Source organism: Melanostigma gelatinosum (genome assembly GCF_949748355.1).
Source record: "Melanostigma gelatinosum genome assembly, chromosome: 14".
NCBI classification, from domain to species: domain Eukaryota; kingdom Metazoa; phylum Chordata; class Actinopteri; order Perciformes; family Zoarcidae; genus Melanostigma; species Melanostigma gelatinosum.
The window spans coordinates 14,681,948-14,696,871 of NC_136647.1; the positions used below are offsets into that span (position 1 = coordinate 14,681,948).

General features: G+C 49.3%; 1 protein-coding gene across 1 annotated transcript; it reads left to right on the forward strand.

Annotated features, from left to right (window-relative positions):
- Positions 1-8,438: 8,438 nt before the first annotated feature.
- Positions 8,439-9,392, forward strand: LOC306788035 (odorant receptor 131-2-like; the record flags this gene model as incomplete). The annotated part of the gene is made up of 1 exon (XM_079283363.1): positions 8,439-9,392. The coding sequence occupies exon 1, from the start codon at positions 8,466-8,468 to the stop codon at positions 9,390-9,392; it is 927 nt and encodes a 308-aa protein (XP_079139489.1). The 5' UTR covers positions 8,439-8,465.
- Positions 9,393-14,924: the final 5,532 nt, after the last annotated feature.

Here is a 14,924-nt window from a genome sequence, read left to right on the forward strand (position 1 = left end):
CAATTATGTGCAACATCAATATTTGAATTATTAATGACTGTCCTCTAAAGAATTAGTCACAGAGGTCATTATGAGATGTGAGTCTGTAAACAAAGTTGGCATGTTGTTCTGAACAGAAGTTATTTTGGGAGCATCATATTGAGCCTAACGAATAATCTTCTGTACTCGATAAACATTTTCAGCAAGGTCTTAAAAGCATGTATGGGATAAAGTTAAAGCAGAAAAGTGCAGAATTTACAAGTGGCTGGAGAAGATAAAACCTTTTAAATGATCCAGTACAGTGCTGCAGATATACTGTCAATAATCAAATTCTGTATTTTCTTCCTGTATAGTAACTACAATTTTCTTAAGTTGTGATATTGTGTGTTTATGAGGCCAGGAACACCGTTGAAACTAGTTCAACCTGTTGCTGGGTCTAAAAAACTTCTTGCAACAATGCAACAGCACCCTAACTTTATCTAACACCACTAACAGTTATGTTTATGACAGCATATCTTCAAACTCCTGTGTGTTATGCATTTGTTTTGTCACTGCCCCGTTTTATTTGTGCATGATCATTTTTTGAGTTACATGACAAATCTTATACTTGCAGTAGATACATTTCACATTCATTCGGCAATATTCTCTAAGTTTTTACCAAACCTTAATATTTTTTAAGTTGAATTAAATTTGTATAAAGTTAAAGGAGCAATATACGACATCCGGGGCATTAATATCGTATCAAACAACTATTTGCTGTGTAAGGATATAGTGGAGTAATGTCTACCTGTGAGGGGTATCCCATGATTCACTGACCGAAGGGGCATGCAGCTCGCCTACACGTTTAGCTGAAGCCATGGCAAGGAGAAAAAACGTTTTGGCCGACAGCCATTTCGGCTCTGCCCGTGCCAGGGGTTAAAAGGGAGGCAAGCATAGAGGGTGTCCAGTACCAAGGGCAGGTCCCAGCAGGGGGCCTTCGGGGCGCTCGTGGGATGCAATCGCAGAGCCCCTTTTAGAAAGGGACACCACCCTGTGGCTCCCTACTGTGTCATTGTCGACCTTAGCATGCTGCCACGAAATAGCGGCCACGTATACCCTCAGAGTAGAGGGCCCTTATCGAGGAGGGACTGCAGAAACTCAAGTTCAGCAGGCACGAGGCACTGTAGTGGGTCCCTGTTCTGAACCGCACACCAGTCAGAAAACAGCCTCCCCCTGTTCTCGTACTGCAGACAGGTAGATGGTGCCCTGGCATTCAGAATAGTCCTTCTGACTGGTTCTATGCAGCCAATCAGCAGCCGGTCGGGCCCATAGTCGAAGGCGGCTGGGATTGGGATGCCAAATCCGATCTCCTAGTTGCGACAGGAGGTGCCAGGGTGTCTTGCAGCAGAGTCTGTGCAGGAGGGAGAACCAAGTCCTGGCCGGCCATAAGGGGGCCACCAGCAAAAGTCTGTGGCCCTGTTGAAGAACTCTGAGAAGCATTGGCAAGATCAGAGGGAATGGTGGAAAGGCATAAAGAAGACCCTCTGGCCACGTGTGAGCCAAGGCATCCTGACCCAGAGGACTGGTCCTCTCCATCAGGGAGAAGCAGTGGGTCGACCTCTCTGAGGCAAAGAGATCCACCTCTGCCCTGCCGAAGAGGCCCCAGATGCTGTGTACCACGTCTGGATGAAGCCGCCACTCCCCCGGTGGAGGCTTGTGACAGGAGAGGAAATCCACGACCGTTCTCCTGGTATTACATTGCCCAAAGGCTGGTCAGGCGAGGAGCTGCACAAGTCACGGGACACCCGTAGTAACTTTGCAGATCTGGTGCCCCCTGATGGTTTATGTGAAAACAGAGCAGATGTGTTGTCAGACCAGACAAGCACATGCTTTCCCCTCAAGTATGGCAGGAAGTGTTTGAGCGCTAGGTGCACGGCCTGTAGCTCTATAACATTGACAGTACGGAGGGTCCTCCTACATGTCTCCGACAGGGGGGACTGCGCCAGCCAAACCTGGAGGCGTGTCCGGACCAGGGTGGACATCAGATGCCTGAGTTCCCTCGACATGAGTGCAAATGCCTGCAGTGAAGCATCACTGAGGTTGGTGACGGAAGCGTCGAAAGCAGCCTGCTGCAGAGAAGCTGAGAGGGCAAGCATGAGGTGAGAGAGGGAGTTGCAGATACGGCCCATACGCGCTGCTGTGTCGTAAGCCCTGGAGAGCAGGTCATCTGTGACCCGACATTGGGGTCGAGGGCACCTGGCAGTGGACCTCCGAGTCTCTTCAGGGGAAACTCAATGGCTGGTATACGGTCAAGGCCAAATTTTGCTGCATCCTGCAGGCCGCCAGGGTTCGGCCATCTGATGTAAGACAGGAGAGAGACACCTGGTGTCTCTCCAGCATGCATGCAACCCACTCAGATATTCTTCGGAGAGAGGAACAGAAAAGGTGACGGGGGCGGGAATGCGCCTGAAGAAGCCACTCGCAGGCCGAGGTTCCGGCTGCTGTTTATCCAACTGCAGGCGTCCCAGCACCATGCGAATGACAGACCCCATGGAGCTATCGACTGCCCCCCTCATAAGAACTATGAGCCGAGGAACGAGAGCCAAACAGCATGCCGGACTTAGCCCTCTTGAAGGGAACCCCTGCTGCTTCTGTGGCCCAGCATGGAATGGGTAGGTTGGGCTGGATTCAGCTGCCCTGACAGAGGGACGTCGACCTCACCAATCAGGTGTTCCACCTCGGCCAGCCTAGCACACCTTACTGCGCGAGGCATGATGCCGCAGTTCATTCATGGGTTCTCCGAGAGGCCATGCCTCAGATGCTCGAGGCCAAGGCAAGAGGGGCAGAGGTCATGGCCGTCCTCAGGCTGAAGAGGAGCCATTCAGGTCCTACAACCGGGAGAGTTAAACATGGCCACGAGTCTGGAGGAACTCTTGTCCCACTAGTTGATGCGGTCTACTAAGTTAGTCTGAGCGGGAGCGCTCCGCTGAATGTTGAGAGAACAGGCAGGGGACAGTCAGTGAGAGGGGAGTAAGGACACACTTCACTAGGACAGTCGATGTAGTTATTGGTGTCCCACCAGTTAGCCTGAGCGAGGACACTCTGCTAACCGTAATGTTACAGAGTCAATGACACAATCCCACTGTCAGCTTAGTCTAGCTGGCGTCCCATCAAGTTAGCCTGAGCGAGGACACACTGCTAACTTTGAAATCCGTAATGTATAATCAATCAATGGACACAATCTCAATGTCGATTTAGTCTAAATAGCATCTCACCAAGTTAGCCTGAGCGGGGACACTCTGCTCACTGTGAAGGGTGGCCTGACAGTGTACAACTCTACGCTCTCGTGAGCACGCCACTCGATTAGCTAGAGCGGGAGCGCTCTGCCAACCGTGGAAAACAAACAAACGGCTATAGAAAACAATGTTGGTCAATCTCACCGATTGCTGTTCACATTTTAGGTGGCCCTTATCAGACTGGTGAATGACCAATGGCAGGAGCGTCCGCCAGTCCGGGACTCGATAGTCAGGGACAGCTTGTCCCAGCCTTTGTAGGGCGAGATATCCGCAACTCCGACAGGGGGTCACAAGGCTACAGCAACAAGCTCCAATAAGTCTTGATCGTAGACATATTTTAGTTTAAGCTTATGCTACCATTGTTAGTTAGCCTGCATAAGCGAGAAGATGAAAAAGGACTGATTTTAGGATGACACCGGAACCTTTAGCCTTCGGGTGTCATCCGAGGTCACAGGTGACTTTGTTGATAAAGACTCGACCAGCGCGTGTGCGAGACAAAAGATATACAGTGTTAAGCACTGCCTCTGGCGGTCAGGAGGGATGAAACAGAACTCCTGTCAGCTTCAGTTATACTTTCAGTTTAACACCAGAGTGTTGTGTTTGCATTTTCACACTAGAAATATTTGCATAGCATTAACACGTGATTTTATGTTTTTTGCATTTCAGTGTCATGTTGGCAAGAAGAAAAGGGGAGACAACTAAAGTAATCTCCTCGGACGTATATTTTGAAAGCACATAAGTCTTGTGAACAAGGAACTTTGAAGAAATTTACACTTAGAAAGTTGAGAATACGACGCGGGTTGTTTCAAATGGAGTCTTCTAGTTTCTGTGGTTTATGCAAACACTTGAAGTCCAGTACCTAGGCCAACTGAATTTTGTGTGCTCCCTGTTCGACGAAGGTCGAAGGGAAAAAGCAAGGAGGTGTGGTCTGCAGGCACTTTTGTTGGATAGTAGTTGAACCACAGGGGTCCTGGGGTCTCTTGGCCTTCGGCCGAAGAGATTGCAGCGGTGCATTCAGGTGACTTCAGGAACCATAGTTTTTTTTGGGGGGGGGGGGAATTCACACCCTAGTGTGAAATTCCTTCAGAGGAGGTTTGCTCTCATCAAACTACAAATCAGGATGAAACCTTTGCTTGAAAAAGGAAAGGCCTGATTCTCTTTGTCCACAGCACATGTTGAAGCCATATGGTCAGACCCCAACATCCCCCCTTTGGTCTGAAGAGCGAGGTGTTGGCTTCGGTCTTTAGAGCAAACCAAGGGCTGGCACGTGCATCCATGTGGTTGGGAAACCTGAAGAGGTGAGACAGTCCAAGTGTTCCTGAGACCAAAAGCAGTGGTTAAAACAGGCAGTGTTCAGTGTTCATAGAGTTCAAGGTTCATAGTGGTCAAGTTCATGGTGTTCAGGTTCAGAGTTCATTGGCATCTGGGCAGATGACTTTAACTACTTCTACCTACATCTACTATCATACACAATTCAAATCATAGGTGAGCAAAACATTATTCCCAAATAATTCAATCGCTGTTATGATGTTGTGATAATCTAGCATTGCGGCATAGTGTCAAAGAAAGTAACAACCCAAATAAAACAAAACACAAAAGAGAGAGAAGGAAAGAATAGAAAGACAAGTAGCAGGTGAGGGGCAAACAGTGGTTACTGGTTCAACTCCTAGACAGGACTGGAGTCCGTCGGTGGAGCAGTCGTAGGTTGGCTACGTGGTGTTATGAATAGGAGGGAATCCAGTTAGTGTGTCGCTTCTGGATCTATTGGTACATGATATGTGCGTCTATCTCTTTCTAATCGGTAGATTTAGAGGGAGTCCTGTGTCTAAGTTTTAGAATCTATCGATATTGGAGTTGCGTTGCCAAGACTATAGGCCAGAGGTAACTGTGAGGGTTGCATAACAGTAGTGGTAGCAGATTTACAGATTTCGTTAGCACGGCTAGTGTGACTAGCTAGGCTGGTCTTTCGCTGCTCCAGCTGTTGACAGCTGAGCCTTCTCGGATGAGGTCCTGGGTTAAATCTGACTGCTACGGCAGAGGTTATGTCTTCTTTGGTTACTTCTGGTAGAGTCTATAAAGCATGCAAAGGGTTCTCTATGAGAGTGGAGCATAAGTTTACAGTCACAATGGTTTTTCAGGTCATGCAACTGTTCTGGTTGAAGTTGGATGTGTTAGCGGTTAGTGCATGTCTACAGGGTGAGTTGAAGCATGCAGTTAAACGTTAGTAGTCAATAGTAAGCTGCCATTCTGCCGGTTGGTTTCGGCACTGGCGAGATTAGAGTGTACTTCCTGTGAAGTGCATCTCTCTAAGTTTCTGTTGTCAGAGAGCCCACCCCCCTCGCGCTGTTCACGTGGCGAGGGCGGATATCCCCACGTTACCGTCAGCACTCAGGGAAACGTCGCGAACAGTTTCACTCTGGAGTGTGTCATGGCGGGCTGGTGATATCTCCCTCCCCCACCCTCCTAATTAGAGATGGAGACAGGTCCGGCGCACAGGTCAAGTTCAGTTACCTACGGCACTGGCGACTTGACAGGCCCGGGCGATGACTCGGCTGAAAGAAGGCGGTGGCTTCGTTGAACAAGCTGGAGGTGGCTCATGCTGACAGAGCAGGAGAACAAGGCTTAGTTGACGAAAGATCTTACGAGCTAGGGTGCTCGAAAGGGTGCTCGAAGGTTGTGGCACCCTAGAGGTGTATGCGAAAAGGTGGGGGAACACATGAGGCTTGTTTCTGACCCGGAGTCGGGTAGAGCAAGAGTGTTATGGCCCCCCAGTAAGACTGAAGAATATGTATAGATATATACATAACGGGCATTGCCTTTGCGAACAAGGTCGCCCAAGAAGGTTGAAGAACGAGGTGCGAAATGGGAGTGGTCGTTTCCGGAAGTGTGCTGAGTTCTCTTCCCCCCCCTACCACGTCGACTTGGCAGCAGGGGGAAAGGTCACTTGGCTTAGTCAGGTGGGCTGCGAGTCAGTGTTACCTGATGTTGCCCTTGAGGGCGTCTTTCACCCCCCTGGTTCCGTTGGTCTTTCGACCGCCAGGGTCGTTTGTTCCTCGGGGGTGACCAGGGCTCACTAGGCCAAGGCCTCTCGTCGTCTTCCGACACTAGGTCGGAGTCGCTCGACTGTTGGATGCCTAAGACTATGGCGGTGTCTTCGTACCGATTTGTCGGCCGTCCGCGTGTCTCCCATGCAAGTTGCGCGTACTTCCTAATCTCTGGCATGGTGAGGTTACTCGTTCTGCAGTGCATAGTAACATCGTATCTCACGTTGTCGTGGAGATTGTGCAAGAATAGCGACTTGAAGGCATGGTCTTCTTCTAGACCTGGGGCATTACATCCTTGGAAGTACGCAGATCTCAAGCGCCGGAAGTAGTCTCTCGGAGACTCTAGCCTTTCCTGGGAAATGGCAAAGGCGCCGAGGGTGGCAGAAGCTGGGTTGGAGTACAGGGAGTACTCCTCCCTAAGGGCGTGACAAAGGGATGAATAGCGGTCGCGGATGCTCGGCTGGAGCGTTTCTATGAAAGTGTGGACGCTTCGCGCTGTGGTTTTCCACACTATCTTTAGCTTTTCGCGCGATGAGGGGCGCGATAGGTCGAGGAGGCAGCGATCGATCTCCCTTAGGTAGTCATCGATGCTCGAGTCATGATTATCGGGATTGAAGCGCTCTACGTCTTTCGCCAGAGACTCAATCTGTCGAGTACGCAGGCCTCCAAGGTTGATGGGGCCTGAGCCGTCCGAGTCGTGTGAGTCTCCATACTCGCGATGGTGGTAACGACGGTCATCCTCCCTCCCTGAGGGGGATGGGGTCAGTTCTTGTCGCGCGCGTGAACTGCGTGGAGGATTGCGTTCGCCTGAGGTGGTTTTGAAGCCACCTGGGCCGACTAGGACCTGGTGTTGGTCCTCTCTCCTCCTGGTTGGGGATGTCGCTTTCAAGAAATGCAAGGTGGTTCGGGTCACGGGGAATGAGGGAGCCGAGACCAAGAAATGACTGGGCTGAAAGGCTCGATAGGGGGTAGCGGTACCTACCGGGGCTGCTGGAGCACCTTGAAGCGCTTTCAGTTTGTCATCACTATCTAATGCTTTAGAGAGTTCTAGGTTGACCTCTCTGAGGTCACTGCGCAGGCTACTATTTTCTGACTGTAGGGCTCTACAGTCACGTGACAACTCCTGAACCTGTGTTCGGAGTGTCCAGATCTCGCGTTGCTGCTCGTCGCTCTGTGCCCGGGTTCGGGCAGCTTGCAGCTGCATTTTCTGATGGTAGATGAGCAGTATTTCGCCGATTACGTTCTGAATAAGGCGCTCTCTGTTACCTGCTGGGTTATTTACATAAGCCATCAGCTGCTCTAATTGCTCGTCGCATAGGACAGCAGTGTATTTTGCAAAGTACTCTCTTTCCTTTGCTGTGAGTCCGAGGACATCAGCCACCGCATCTCGTAATGCGGTGTCTTCTGGAGCTACAGCTCCAGGAATGGGGGATTTCTCGTCGCTCATTCTCTCTAATGAGCGCGACTCCCAGTGGTTGTTAATTCCCTAGTGTTAGAACGGAAACTGTTAGTGTTTACTGAAACACATTTTCATCATATAGTCAGTTTACAATTATTTTTGCAGGTCGATATTGCCAGGTCAACCTTCACCAGGCTGCTGAAGGTAAAGCGTCGGTATGAAAGGTACTTTATTGCTTGTCATGCAATTTCAAGCAGTCACAAATGTCCATTTAGAAACCCCTGGTTGAATTTCTGTGCACTTTTTCACAACTTTTCAAACTCTCCTTCAAAAAAAAGAAAATGCAGAGCTTTGATTGGTTAAACTGACACAGGTGATGATGTCATGACATAGATTACTTGTACAAAAAGGACATGATGTAGTGGAGGGTGGTTCAATCTTCAGATTTCTTCCACAAACCTTCATTGTCAAATGAAGTCCAAATCAGGAATATGTGAGTAATGTGTCTCAATCTGTTTGTCAACTTCATAGGGGTATATGTATTTCTGAAATATTTGTATTCATTGCGAGGCTGTCTTTATTTGTATTGACTGAAATTGTGGCTTTTTTTCAGGCCGACATGCTTGTTGAAGATATTATTTGACAAAATCATCCTAAACAGGCTTTAAAGATGCAGGACTGTTCATATATCGTTGATTAAGGATCAGTGAGATGTGATTATGTCTATGTATTGTTCTGCCTTTACAGACGCTGCATGAAGCAGCGGTCATGAATAACACAACAGAGGTTACCCAGGACATGCTGTTTCAGAAGCCAGTCAAAGTTCTGCTGTCTGTCCTGCCATGTCTTTTCTTTCTGTACGTAAACGGCGTCATGCTGTTTGCCTTGCTGAGCAAGCCTCTCCTCCTGGAGTCTCCGCGCTACATTCTGTTTGGTCATTTGCTCCTCGCTGAGTCTCTGCAGCTTCTTGTGTCAATCGTGCTGTACATCCTTGCCGTGACCATGGTCAGAATGATGATCTTTGTTTGTATTCTTATCACATTGCTCGGACGCATCACTGTTAAACTATCACCCCTCAACCTCGCTGTGATGTCTTTGGAGAGGTATGTTGCCATTTGTTTTCCACTGAGGCATGCTAATATTGTCACCACCAGGATGACAGGAGTGGCCATTGCTCTTATGTGGACATTTGCCTCTTTCGACTTTTTCACGCAGCTCTTGCTATATATTAGTCTGGAGAGTACAGGCTTCACTGTGCTAAGGATCTGCCACGAACACCCCTTCAAGCTACAAATTTATTCCACGGTAAACGAGAGCATCACCAGCGCATGTTTTGTATTAGTGTGCACGGTTTCCATCTACACATACATTGCTGTCATGATTACTGTGAAGTCAGCCTCATCTCGTGACCGTAACTCCAGTAAGCCCCAAAAGACAATGCTTATACATCTGATTCAGTTATGCCTGAGTCTCACCTCCACTCTCTTTAACATGATAAACTCCGTCAGCCCGTGGAAGATAAATCCGTCTATGGCCGTTCACATTCAGTACGTTCTCTTTTTATGTCTTATCATTTTCCCTAAGTGTTTGAGCCCGCTCATATATGGCCTCAGAGATCACGCATTCAGACCTGTCTTCCTATACTATTTCACTTTTGGCCTCAGAACCACTGTCAAGACATTTCCTAAGTCTTGATTTATATTACAGTAATTGTGTTATGATATTTTTGTTTGCTTGCACATTCGTGTCGAGTAGAAATGTCAAATTATATTTGTAGTAAGCTAGTTTTTCTTTTGTGTGATTAACTTTAGCGGAAAAAGTCTATGATGAATTGTATCTGGTCTTATTCAGATGAGTGTGGTATAAATCATTCTCTCTAAACTGATGTAACAACTTTATACTGCAAATAGCAATTATTTTCTCGAAGATCTGTAAAGTTTAAAATCATGTCTACGAATCTTATGTTGAACTGGAAATGTAATGATTACAAAGAAAAAGAAGTGCAGCAGCTTTTCAATCACTTCCTCACACCAAGACCCATTACCGTACATGTTGCATACAAGTCCATTTCACCATCAATACTCCCTTTCTAGTGAAAGTTGTAGAAATAAAACACATCAATCACATGTGTACACACTAAGAAGCTGCCAGAGATCTGATCACTGTAATACATGATGACACATTGTTGTGTTAAATAAGATTCATAATCCTCCTCCACGACTTACTTGCACATTTTATGCTTATATCTAAATACATTTATTTAAGTAAATAGCTCTTCCAAAAATGATGATCAAATCATGTTATGAAACAAACATGACTTCCGAAAGAATTGACTGTTTCAAACCACACAATCTTTTTTTTCATACACCCTTTTGCTGTTAATGCATAAAGACACAATATATACAATATGAACATAATACTACATGAAATGAATAATCCATGTTCAGTATGATTGTTGTTGTTTTTTAGTATCAGTGATAGAACTATGGAAAAATATAGCAAAATGTGTGTGTCATAACTTGCTCTTTTGATTTTATTCAATTTATTTACTTTTTGTATTTTGTTTGATTGACATTACTTTGTACATACTGGAATGTAATTGTGTAAATCCCTGACCTGCTAAAACTCCTGTCAGCTTCAGTTATACTTTGACTTTAACGCCAATAAAGCATGCTGGATGTTGTGAAAATGCAATCCTTGTGTTTGTATCTTCACACTAGAAATATTTGCACAGCATAAACATGTGATTTCAGGTTCTATTTCATCCTTACTGACCGCCAGAGGCAGTGCTTCACACTGGATATCTTCCGTCGCGCGCATGCGCAGGTCGAATATTTATATCAACAAAGTCAGGTGTGACCTCGGATGACCCCCGTCGTCTATAAGTTCCGGTGTCATCCTGAGCTCAGTCCTTTTTCATCTTCTCGCGACGCAGGTTAGCTACCATGGTAGCATAAGCAAGGATGTGTCTACGATCAAGACATATTAGAGCTCGTCGCTGTAGCCTTGTGACCACCGGTCGGAGTTGCGGTTCTCTCGCCCTCCAAAGGCTGCGACGAGCTGTCCCTCTTCGGAGGGAACGGTGTTCGCCGTTCGGACAATCGAGCCCCGGACTGGTGGACGCCCCTATCATCGGTCGTCACCAGTCTGATAAGGGCCAGCTAAGTCGTGATGACAGCAATCGGTAAGATCGATTAACATTGTTTTCTATAACAGTTGTTTGTTCCACGGTTGGCAGAGCGCTTCCGCTCTAGTTAATCGAGTGGCGCGCTAACGAGAGCGTAGAATTACGCTGTCGGCCCGCCCTTCACAGTATTACGGATATCACAGTTAGCAGAGTGTTCCTGTTCAGGCAAACTTGGTGAGACACTAGATCGGCATTGGCGTTGTGTCCATTGAGATTTAATCTTTACATCTGACGTAATTCGCAGTTAGCAGTGTCTTCACTCAGGCTAACTTGGTGAGATGCTAGCTGGGACTGCGTCCATCAACTTTGTAAACCTTACGGCCGTCACAGTTAACAGAGCATCCCCGCTCAGGTTAACTCAGTGGGAAGCTAGCTAAACAGAGCTGATACTGGGGCTGTGGCCATCAACTTTGTATCCTTACGGCTGTCACAGTTAACAGAGTGTCCCCGCTAAGGTTAACTCAGTGGGAAACTAGCTAAACAAAGCTGATACTGGGGCTGTGGCCATCAACTTTGTATCCTTACGGCTGTCACAGTTAACAGAGCGTCTCCGCTCAGGTTAACTCAGTGGGAAACTAGCTAAACAAAGCTGATACTGGGGCTGTGGCCATCAGCTTTGTATCCTTACGGCTGTCACAGTTAACAGAGCGTCCCCGCTCAGGTTAACTCAGTGGGAAACTAGCTAAACAAAGCTGGTACTGGGGCTGTGGCCATCAACTTTGTAGCATTACAACGATCACAGTTAGCAGAATGTGCTCGCTCAGGCTAACTCGGTGAATGCTAGTTATACTAAATCAACATTGAGGTTGTGCCCATTGATGGTTTTTACGCATTACGGCTGTCGAGTTCACTCCGGCTAACTAGACTAAGCTAATACTCGGATTGTGTCCATTGATTGTTGTAAACATTATGGACATATCGGTAGCGGATATCAGTTAGCAGAGTGCCCTCGCTCAGGCTAACTGGTAGCACACCAAGAGTTACAGCAACTGTCCAAGTGAAGAGAGTGTCCTCGCTCCCCTCTCACTGTAAGGACTGTGGTCTTTTTTGTCCGTTTGTCCGACTTTGCCTGACCTGTTTCCACAGTGGCAGAGTGCTCTCGCTCAAGCTAACTGGTGGGACACAAATATCTGCAGCAACTATCTTAGTGACGAGAGTGAGCTTAGAGAGTGTCCTCGCCCCTCTCACTATAAGGACTTTGCCTGACCTGTTTCCACAGTAGCAGAGTGCTCTCGCTTAGGCTAACTGGTGGGTCACCAATATCCGCAGCGGCTGGCCAAGGGAAGAGTGTCCGAAGGATCACTCGCCACTGACTGCCCCCTGCCTGTTCTCTCAACATTCAGCAGAGCGCTCCTGCTCGGACTGATTTGGAATTCCGCATCAACTAGTGGGACAAGGGTTCCACCAGAATCGCGGCCATGTTAAACTCTCCCGGCTGTAGGACCTGTATAGCTCCTCTTCAGCCGGAGGACGGCCCTGACCTCTTGCCCTAGCCTCGAGCTTCCGAGGCAGGGCCTCTCGGAGAACCCAGGCAGGACCTGCGGCATCACGCCTTGAGCAGTAAGGTCTGCTAGGCTGGCTGAAGTGGAACACCTGATGCGGGAGGTCTACCTCCCCCTGTCAGGGCAGCTGAATCCAGCCCAACCTACCCTGGTCATTTGTATGGCGCTTGCACGCCTGGCATACACAGCAGCTGGAACATCCACCTGTGAGTGCCTTCTTCAGGCGCCTTCCCGCCCTCACCACCTTTTCTGTTCCTCCCTCCGAGGAATATCTGAGGGAGTTGCGTGCATGGTGGAGACACCAGGGCTCTCTCCCGCCTTACATCAGACCATGCAGGAGGTGTCAAATCTGGCCTTGCACGTATGCCAGCCAGTTAGACGACTATGGCGTCCATCAGTTTCCCCTGAGGAGACTCTGAGGCCCGATGCCAGGTGCCCTCGACCCAATGTCGGGTCAAAGATGACCTGCTATCCAGAGCTTATGACACTGCAGCGCTGTGCACCGTATCGACAACTCCCTCTCCCACCTCATGCTTTCCCTCGCAGATTCTCTGCAGCGGGCTACTTCGACGCTTCTGCTCAGTGATGCTTCATTGCAGGCGTTTGCTCTCATATTGACGGAACGTGGATGTATGATGTCCACCCTGGTTCAGACTCGCCGCCAGGTTTGGCTGGCGCAGTCACCCCTATCTGAGACATGTAGGAGGACCCTCCGTACTGTCCCAGTGGAACCTGGTGAGCTGTTCGAGTCAGCTGCTATACAGGTGCTTCAGCGGACTGTTAGAGCTAGCCAGACCAGGCAGCAGTTCTCTGGTCTTTGCAGGGACATGCCTGCACCCCCAGACCTAGGGGTCCCACTTTGGCCCCACAAGGCCGTTTTCTCAGCCTCCAGCTTACCCTAGTAGCCGCAACAGGCCTCGGCGTCCTGCTGAGAAGCCGGACCGCTACCTATACAACCCTACTTACGTCCCCGTCCCCCCGGCAGGGGTGCCAGGAGATGTCTCCAGGCCGGCTGTCGGGGTTCTTTCTCCCAGCAGCGGATTTCCAAGGGAGAGTGGTTCACGTCTATCGACGCCTATTCCCATGTTCCCATGGTGCATCACCACAACTTTCAGTCCTGGGTGCTTCCATTCGGACTCTCCCATCTCCCCATGGGTGTTCACAGTGTGTTACTGCTGTCCTTTCCCCCTGCAATCGCAGGGCGTGAACATACTGCCGTACTTAGATGACTGGCTGACCTAGGCGCCATCCCGGCTTCAGGCGCCACAGGACACTGCTCGCCTTCTCTCACGTGGCCCGGGGGCCTCAAGGTGAACATGGAGAGGGGCTACCTGAGCCCTTCTCAGAGCATAACCTTCATTAGTGTGGCCCTATGAGGGCCTGTCTGTCGCCCCAGCATGTGGCCAACAACCCCCACAACCTCTCCCTCTTCCGAGGGGGCAGACGGTTGCCCTACATCCTTTTCTCCGACTATTGGGTAAACTGACAGCTGCCTCAACTGTCGTTCCCTTGGGTTTGCGGATGGCTGAACAGCCTTCACTTGGATGCCAAGTGGCACAGATACAGGGCAATAATATTATCAAAACAGTGCCTATTCACTATCCCCATGGAGGGGGTGCATAGCTGGCGAACAGTGTCCCAGGAACTGAGCCCCAGGGGCTCGGTTCCATTCCACCAGGAGATTGTCACAACAGATACCTGCCTCTCAAGGCGGGGTGCAGTGTGACAGAACAGGACAGCCTGGGGGCAGTTGTCTGCTGAAAGACCGCAGGTCCAGGTTCTAGAGCTAGCGCTCGAACACTTCCTTCCATGTTTGAAGGGAAAGCATGTGCTTGTCCGGTGGACAGCACCTCTGCTGTGATTTCCCATGAACTATCGATGGGGCACCAGATCTGCAGAAGTTGCTACGGGGATCACTGTGGCCTTCTGACTTGGGAGGCCCCTCGCCTGACCAGCCTGTGGGCAATGCATCCACCAGGAGAACGGAACCAGGTTGTGGTTTTCCTGTTCTGTCACAAGCCTCCACCGTGAGAGTGGCGGCTGCATCCAGACGTGTCGACCCACTGCCCCCACTGGGTCTCCCTGACGGAGAGGACCAGCCCTCTGCGTCAAGATGCCCTGGCTCACACGTGGCCAGAGGATCTTCTTTATGCCTTTCCACCATTCCCTCTGATTTTGCTATAAGCTTGTCAGAGTTCTTCCCCGACAGGAGGGATCTCCTGTCGCAACTAGAGGGTCGGATTTGGCATTCCAATCCCTGCCGCCTTCAACTATGGGTCACGGGAGGGCCCGACCGGATGCTGAGTGGCTGCATAGAACCAGTCTGACTGACTATTCTGAATGCCAGTGCGCGGTCTACCTGCCTGCAGTACAAGAAACAGGTGGAAGCTGTTCTCCGACTGGTGTGCGGCTCAGAACAAGGTCCCAGTACAGCGCCCCGTGCCTGCTGTACTGAGTTTCTACAGTCCCTCCTGGATAAGGGCCGGTCTCCCCTGCATGGGACCTACCCTTGGTACTGGACACCTTATGCTTGTCTCC